General features: G+C 33.8%; 2 protein-coding genes across 2 annotated transcripts; one reads left to right on the top strand and one right to left on the bottom strand.

The window, feature by feature from the left end:
* The first annotated feature begins 764 nt into the window (after positions 1–764).
* On the top strand, positions 765–1754 carry LOC124370161 (putative nuclease HARBI1). The gene is made up of 2 exons (XM_046828454.1): positions 765–1014; positions 1150–1754. The coding sequence occupies exons 1-2, from the start codon at positions 765–767 to the stop codon at positions 1752–1754; spliced, it is 855 nt and encodes a 284-aa protein (XP_046684410.1).
* Positions 1755–4354: 2600 nt separating this feature from the next.
* On the bottom strand, positions 4355–7689 carry LOC124370159. Its single transcript, XM_046828452.1, has 3 exons — positions 7192–7689; positions 6846–7002; positions 4355–6167 (listed from the first exon to the last, which is right to left on the bottom strand). The coding sequence occupies exons 1-3, from the start codon at positions 7348–7350 to the stop codon at positions 5794–5796; spliced, it is 690 nt and encodes a 229-aa protein (XP_046684408.1). The 5' UTR covers positions 7351–7689; the 3' UTR covers positions 4355–5793.
* Positions 7690–8656: the final 967 nt, after the last annotated feature.

Raw genomic sequence — 8656 nt, 5'->3', positions numbered from 1 at the left:
CGTAGTGGTAGTGGGTGGGATCCTCAGGAGCAAGCAGTACGATGTGTTGGCGGCCCTCCAGGAATCGTTTGAGTCCACTCCCGACGGCGTTGGTGATTCGGCACCCCCAGTCCAGATGTTTGGCGTTCATGTCTACTTAGAGTTTCAAATATTCTTGATGCCCTTCATTTTCTGCTCTAACTAAGGTTTTAAGTAAATTTTTCTAAAATAAAACAAATCAATCAAAATTAATTACTATTAAACTTATAAACTTATTCAATAAAACAGTATCTTGAATTACATTTTCTTTTCTTGAAAGAAAAATAATTTAATACCTACTGAAAATTGCAACACAATAAGAAAATGTTCTATTCAAAACTTTATATTGATATAAAAGATACCGTACTAAAAAAAGTGGATTGTAATATTTGACCAACATCTATCTACATTCTTACATTTGTATTGAAATACGAAACTATAACGAATATAACTTCTACTTACTCGTCCTTTCTCCTTTATAACATTCAATAAGTGGAGTGATTAAAAAGTAGTTATTGCTACCACTTCAGTATTTTATAGTTACAGCTTCACTTAATGTGATTAAAAAGAAGCTAGAACTACCCCCTGTAGTTGTATCTTAACTTTTCTAGAATAGAAGTTGTAACTTCACTTTTGGTGTGATTAAAGTATAGTTACATCTACCTACCTATAGATATATCTCCATTATTTTGGAGTCTGTAGATAGGCACACTTCACTTTTATGTCTTGCGTGACTTTTAATGGCGATGTTTATGCAAGTACGGGAAAGAAGAGTGTACGGTGAAAGAAGAGTATTGACTAAGTGCAAGGAGCTGATGCGGTTTGAAAGTGAGAATATAGACTTTTTAGCAGAACAATTTCTACCGCCTAGTGACGAAACTCGGGGGAAAGCACTCACTCCAAGACAACGATTGGAGATTTTTCTTCGTTATACAGCTGATCCGGGGTTTCAAAGTGGTGTAGCAGAAGATATTGGAGTGGACCGTTCGACAGTTTGTAAGAACATTAATTATGTGATGAACTGTATTTTGGAAAACGCAGACAACTGGATACATTTTCCTTCTACAGTACAAGAAATAAATAATGCAAAGTTGATGTGGCAAAGAAATTTTGATTTACCAACTGTTGTAGGTGCATTAGATTGCACGCATATCGAAATAAAAAAACCATCAATGTTCGGTGATGAGTATATAAACCGGAAGGGTTACCCCAGCATCAACGTGCAAGCAACATGTGACAGTCAAGAAAGGTTCACTAGCGTTGCTGCAGAGTGGCCAGGATCAGTGCACGATTCTAGAATATGGAGAAGGAGTCCTGTTCGGGATATTATTTCTCGTTATGACGGTGCTGCGTGTTTACTTGGTGACTCTGGCTATGGTATTTCTCCTTGGTTAATCACCCCGTTCAAACCTCCTCAAACCGATATTCAGCGTCGATTTAATCGTGTTCATGCAAAGGAAAGGGTGGTGATAGAAAGGGTGTTCGGACAGTTAAAGAAGAGATTCCCGATACTTGGCAACTGTGTTAGATTGTCTCTAGACAGAGTACCAAAAGTAATTGTCACCTGTACTGTGCTGCACAATGTAGCTAAACACCTTAGAGATCCTTTAAATTTTGAAGACGACGCGAATGAAGATGGGTGTAACGAGGATGAAGGAGGCGAAGAAGTGTTCGAAAACCAAGCAACAAAACAACGTGGCGAACAGAAGCGGAATGAAATGCTGGGTTTTATTTAAATGTAAGTAAATTGTACAAAAAATAAAATTGTTAAAAAGTAAAGAGACTTTTTTGAAAACCTAGATTAAAATACAACCATACAAATACAAATAAAACCATAGGCCTAGTACAAATGTGCAGGGCCTTTGACATAACCCACAGCTCAATGAACACTGTTGGCAGGCATGCACATAACGTACGTGGTGCATTCATGCCATGTAAGCTATAAATCTTTTTTTTTTTTTTTTTTTTTGTAGGATAAGGATAGTTTATTATTGGGTAACTGGAGTTGGGTTTAACTAACCGCTAAGTTACATATTAAACATCAGATTAAATGAATAGTCATCAGTTTGAGTTTCTTTCTCAACTGTTCCTCCTTTCAACTTTTGTAACTCAATTTTTTCTTTTTCAATTTGAATTTTCTGTAATTCTAACTGTTGCAAGAGAACAAGTCTCTGTAGTTGCGGCGTATTCAAATCTTTTGTTTCACCTGTTTCGTATGCCAATAGTTTTTTGTTTGCGGGCCTTGTATACGAGTTGTCAGCTTGAGTTCTCAACTTTTTCTCAGGTTCAGATTCATGAGGTTGGGTAGTTATTGCGATTGCGGCTGCAGCTAAGTTTTTCCACTCGTCACTGCTGTCATTTCTTGTCGCTTCTACTGAGGTTGACTGACATGCTCCAGCTGCAAAACTGCCTGGTACTTTTGTAAAAACTGGGTTTTCAGCCTCACCCAATAATGCCAAAAGCATTTTTTCCCACTCACGTAGTTTAATTTTTTTATTTCCTGTAGCTTTCACATCAGATTTCTTTTTTATTTTTGTTTTCATATTTTGGAGCATTTTGTTCATTTGAGTAGCATTTACTTCATTTCCTGTAGTTTGGGAATACGTAGAACACAAGGTTTCCCACGCTTTCTTCTTTTCTAATAAGACTTTGGGAACCCTTGACTTTTGCAACAACACAGTATTTTCTGATAATATTTTTACAAATAGCTCCCTATCCGCAACCAATTTCTTATCAACGTCTCCTTCATCTTCAGATGATGTCATGATACCTATAAACAGGATAAGCAAGAGAACACGAGTGGTAACAGGAACACGACTCAGAACGGCACGTGAGTTGTCTGTATGGCCTGCGCCGCACTTCACCGCTGCAGACTGGAAGAGTGCGGAGTGGGGGAAACAAGTCTGAACATGAAAAGTAGCTGCATCTACACTAGAGTTGTATCTACCCGTAGTTGTATCTCCAATTTTTATAGAATAGGGTAGTTGCAACTACGGAGTGTTAGCGCGTGTTTTATCACTCCAGTTTGAGATAAAGCTATCACTACACTGTAGTGTCTACTATGAAGTTGCTACGTTTTAATCACTTCACTCAATGGCTCCTGTCGTACTTTCTTCTTTATAACATTCACTGGCTGCTGTTTAGTCCTTCTTCTTGTTTCTCGCAGCCTTTTGAGCCTCGTCTGCCTGTTCATCACCTCATTTACTTAGTTTCAAATATTCTTGATGCCCTTCATTTTCTGCTCTAACTAAGGTTTTAAGTAAATTTTTCTAAAATAAAACAAATCAATCAAAATTAATTACTATTAAACTTATAAACTTATTCAATAAAACAGTATCTTGAATTACATTTTCTTTTCTTGAAAGAAAAATAATTTAATACCTACTGAAAATTGCAACACAATAAGAAAATGTTGTATTCAAAACTTTATATTGATATAAAAGGTACCGTACTAAAAAAAGTGGATTGTAATATTTGACCAACATCTATCTACATTCTTATATCTGTACCTCAGAACTATATGGGCCTAAGTCACATTTAGTAGATTTTACAGGAGAGCATAAAAACTACGAACAGTTGTGTTTATTCTTTATTATAAAATTATGAACTGTGTTTAGTTTCTACTTTACAAGTTAACTTACTTATGTTTATAGAAGCATTAAACTGCTTTAGTATTTTTATGTAATTATTTTTTTGTTACATTAAAAATGGACTTACGATATTTTGGCTCTAATCAAAAACATATGTTATATTGCTACTTGGACTTAAGCAACCAAATTAAGTGTATCCATTAGCAACCAATATACATGGTTTAGTCAATAAAAACACTATTACAATGCTAATAAAATATATTATCTAACAATGTTGTAATGGCATCTGGAAAGTTGTTTTTTCTAAAATCAAAAACATTTGTTTTAATGCTATTTGGACTTAAGCATTGTATTTCCATTAGCAACTAATATACATTGTTTCGTCAATAAAACACTATTACACTGCTTATAAAAACTATAAATATAAGGTAAGAATTAATCTAATAATGTTGAACTGATATCTGGAAAGTCATTTTCACTAGCCCCATGTGGAAGGTTCTCAAAGTAAGCCTTGTATTCTTCAGGGACCCACTGGAGGATTGTCATTAAATCTCTGAATTTTTCATTACTTATTTTCCTCTTCTCAGATCTTAGTTTCGGAACTGATTCAGGCATGATTGTTTCTTTTCTCTTATTTCTTCTCAAATCCACACTTTTAAAATCAACATCATCAAAGCTTGTTTTATAGTACAGTATACCAAGTTCTTCTCTTCGAACCTGTAACCAAACTGTGTTGGAAGTGAGGAAAGGTTCTCCAATAGTATTTTTTTTCCTGTTTATTAATGGTCCATCTTTATTAGTAAGCGAAAGAAAATCAAGAAAGTGTTCAAGAGACATTTTCTTTACAATGAATGGGTTTTTATTGCTACAAGATGCGATGAAGTTCGCCCAATCATTAGTAGTAAATATTGTGTTAGTTTTAAGATGCTTTTTTGCTCTTTCTATTAATCCATGTTTACCATCTACCTCCATATGTGTATGCCCAGCTAATAAAAATTTGTGGTTTATTTCATTAATGTTGGGTAGAGTTTTCAAAATCCAAATGTACATAAAAATCATATTAATATTTCTATTTTGACCGCTGCAGTTATCGGTCCAAACAGTCAGAGTGTCAATGCTGCTTTTATTGAGCTCTTCATTTGCCCAGGTAAACAAACAAGAAGCCATCTCACTTCCACCTCTACCTGCAGTGGTCTCATTCCAAATCATGCACCACGTTTTCTTTCCACTACTGTCGTCAATGGTGTAGTTTAGAGTCCAGAGCTTTCTCAAGTAGAAGCTTTGACAGTTTGTGAGAGCTGGAGTAGGAAGACACTTCTGTAGGTCTGCCATAACAACTTTAAATTTTTCATTTCCTTGTCCCAAAAGCTTATCTTCTTTTTTCAAATGGTATCTACGTGCTGCTTCATCTAGATGCTTCTGCTTTTCTGCTTGAAGGTTTTCTTTTTGCTCACCGTTTGCATTCTTTAATTGGCAATCAATTCTGTCACAAAAATCACATGTGTCATTGTCTGGCAAATGAAATGACAAATTGTATTCTCTATTGAAAATTTCTGAAAATAACCATTTCTTTTCGGGTTTGATATTTTTTTCTTTACATTCATTTTCATACATGGTATACATTATGGAAATGTTTAAATCATTACCCAAGTATTTTTTGTTTGTCCTTTCCCTACTATAGTGACTTTCATATGCTGGATATTTTGATATGTGGTTTCTTATGATATCCTTTGCTGTCTCTGGTATTTTGTTTCCTGGTACATGTTTGCCACGATGGTCTGGTTCAACCATACCAGTACTTTGGGTTTTTAAGAGAGCAAACTTAACAAATGTTTCTGATATTACTAGTGTGTTCAAGAAAAATTGTTTGCAAACTTTTTCAAAATTGTTATCCCATTTGAGAAAATAAGTATGGCTGTTTTTTCTACTATTTCTAGAACCATCTCTTTGTCGTGACCTGGCTATTGGCTTGGTTGTAATACAAGAAACTATATACTGGCGTTTAGAACTTAAGTTTCTTTCACTATTATAATAGTCAGAATGAATGTGTACTCTTTGTGCATGACTTATGCGCTGAGAGCATTTCAAGCGACAAGTAGTTTTACAAGGAGGTCTTAAAGTTCTTTCTTTTACAATATCTCCTTTAGAGTTGACATGCTCTTTTCCAGAAATTCGTCCCTGCTTTCTAATGTTTTTTTTTCCACTTTTTTTCATTCCTTATTCTTTTTCTTCCTTTATTTTTAGGTTGAGTAACTATCGGTAACTCGCTCTCCGTGTCATCTGAATCGGTGTATGGTACCAGAGGTATTATATTATTATTATTTGCTGTAGTATTTGTACTTACAGATTGACTTTGTACTTGTTCTAAATCGTTACTTAAAGTTGAATCACTCTCTGAACCTGAAGGTGGAGTGTATGTTGGATCATCGATGTCATTCTCAAATAGGTCGCTCACAGAAGATAGCGCATCATCTAAATCTTCCAGTGTTGTCGATGCTCCAGATTCTTGTTCCATGTTTGTCACTTGTGTTATCGTCTCTAGCTCCCATTCATTTGACTCTGAAAAATAAATTGTTAAGATATTTTGAATATTTAATTTTATTTAAGTGTTTTGCTTTTAATAACATAGAGCTTTCTTTCCTACAAGTGTTCCCAGCCTTCAAGAAATAGAGAAATTCACTCGGTTTTGTCCAATTTATTTTAATTTTTTAAATTGATGTTCCGCCAAAACATTGATTAGTTCATTATATAGATAGCCTACACAAAGAATGTGGATATAAAAAATATTATATCGTTAAAGTGGATTTCTATTGAATTTTTATCATGTTTTTGGTAATTATGTGTAATTTACTCGTCACTCACGAAGTTTTTCATATTGAAGTATAATTTCTGTTAAACATGTAGAATGTTAAATTAGGTAGAATAACAAGTCGGAAAGACAAAGAACCCCTAAGAATATAACTATTATCGTATGAAATTAATGCTCTCTGTCCCTACCGACTACAGCATTTACAGTCTAATGACAATGTACTAGGTCTAGGCCCAGCTTAACACGATTGAAATGGAACCTAAATTATTGCTAGGGTAGGCTAAAGCCCCCGAGTAAATACCTGCTACAATATGGTTAAATGGTTAAACATAACAGTAATTTACACAAAAAAGATTTTTATAACAACCATAAATTTACTGAAATTTATTTAAACTGAGCCTAGAGTATTATGTACCTACTAATCTCACCTGGTTCTACTGGAGTTGAAATGAAATTAAGAAGATGTACGTCTTTACTAGTTTCTCTTTCAACTTGGATATTTTCACTTTCATGCATGTTAAAATTCCATTGGGTTGAGTCATTGTCAGGTAAAACGAGGATGGATGTGCAATCTGGATTCAATACCTAGAAATAAAATTGAAAATCAAACATACACTTAGGCCTACTTCTCCTATTGGCACAACAATGTTCTAAACCTAGGCTAATAATAATAATAATAATAAAAATTGTTCCTTGAGGTCTGAGTATAAAATTCGAATTTTACTTTAAGTTTTACATATTGTTAGCTTGTAAACATATTTAAAAAATACTTACTTTTAATTCGGTTAAAGTCGGTGAAGGAGTGGAATTTCTTCGTGGAACTTCTACTGATTGATTGCTAGGACAATCATTAGTTTCAGGTTTCAGATTATCTTCAGTGAACGTATTAAGGTTTTTCAATTTGGAAAGTATAAACTTTCCCCTACTTTCCATATTAATACCAAAACGTTTTGTTAAAAGTAGAATAAAACTTTGATTAGTACAGCTCAGTCCTAACCTCAATAATCTCTCTAATAGCAGGCAGCAGCAATATCAACAGTATTATTGACAGTCATCAGCTGTTCAGAAAACAGGACTTGAGACTAAATGAGTATAGTGGCTAGGGCCAGACAATGGCAAGTCCATTTTGTGGACTTAGGTTTTTGCTGAAATGCTCAATGTTCAGAACCATAACATCATAGGTGGAGTTAAGTTTGTCTGGTTCTGATATACCTCAGGACTTAGACTCATATAACCTTTGATAAATCATAAAAATAGAATTTTTAGCGGAGTTACGATGGTGTGGCTGGATGTAAAATGAAATTTTAAGAACATACGTGCAATAACCTAAAAAATAAGAAATTTTGGACTTAGGCTCATATGGTTCTGAGGTACAGATATTTGTATTGAAATACGAAACTATAACGAGTATAACTTCTACTTACTCGTCCTTTCTCCTTTATAACATTCACTGGCTGCTGTTTAGTCCTTCTTCTTGTTTCTCGCAGCCTTTTGAGCCTCGTCTGCCTGTTCATCACCTCATTTACTTAGAGTTTCAAATATTCTTGATGCCCTTCATTTTCTGCTCTAACTAAGGTTTTAAGTAAATTTTTCTAAAATAAAACAAATTAATCAATATTAATTACTATTAAACTTATAAACTTATTCGATAAAACGGTATGTTGAATTACATTGTCTTTTCTTGAAAGAAAAATAATTTAATACCTACTGGAAATTGCAACACAATAAGAAAATATTCTATTAAAAACTGTATATTAATATAAAAGGTACCGTACTAAAAAAAGTGGATTGTAATATTTGACCAACATCTATCTACATTCTTATATTTGTATTGAAATACGAAACTATAACGAGTATAACTTCTACTTACTCGTCTTTTCTCCTTTATAACATTCAATGGCTACTGTCGTACTTTCTTCTTTATAACATTCACTGGCTGCTGTTTAGTCCTTCTTCTTGTTTCCCGCAGCCTTTTGAGCCTCGTCTGCCTGTTCATCACCTCATTTACTTAGAGTTTCAAATATTCTTGATGCCCTTCATTTTCTGCTCTAAGGTTTTAAGTAAATTTTTCTAAAATAAAACAAATCAATAAAAATTAATTACTATTAAACTTATAAACTTATTCAATAAAACAGTATCTTGAATTACATTTTCTTTTCTTGAAAGAAAAATAATTTAATACCTACTGAAAATTGCAACACAATAAGAAAATGTTCTATTCAAAACTTTATATTGATAT

The sequence above is a fragment of the Homalodisca vitripennis genome, unplaced genomic scaffold (genome assembly GCF_021130785.1).
Source record: "Homalodisca vitripennis isolate AUS2020 unplaced genomic scaffold, UT_GWSS_2.1 ScUCBcl_23;HRSCAF=586, whole genome shotgun sequence".
Taxonomy (NCBI): Eukaryota; Metazoa; Arthropoda; class Insecta; order Hemiptera; family Cicadellidae; genus Homalodisca; species Homalodisca vitripennis.
The sequence above is the reverse complement of the archived record's forward strand: the minus strand, read 5'-3'. Positions and strand labels throughout refer to the sequence as shown.

Coding starts and splice junctions, on each gene's coding strand:
- LOC124370161 (XM_046828454.1), top strand. CDS start 765: ATGTTTATGCAAGTACGGGAAAGAAGAGTGTACGGTGAAAGAAGAGTA. Junction 1,015..1,149: donor AGTGGACCGTTCGACAGTTT/GTAAGAACATTA, acceptor CAACTGTTGTAG/GTGCATTAGATTGCACGCAT.
- LOC124370159 (XM_046828452.1), bottom strand. CDS start 7,350: ATGGAAAGTAGGGGAAAGTTTATACTTTCCAAATTGAAAAACCTTAAT. Junction 7,003..7,191: donor CGACTTTAACCGAATTAAAA/GTAAGTATTTTT, acceptor TTTTATTTCTAG/GTATTGAATCCAGATTGCAC. Junction 6,168..6,845: donor TTCAACTCCAGTAGAACCAG/GTGAGATTAGTA, acceptor TTTATTTTTCAG/AGTCAAATGAATGGGAGCTA.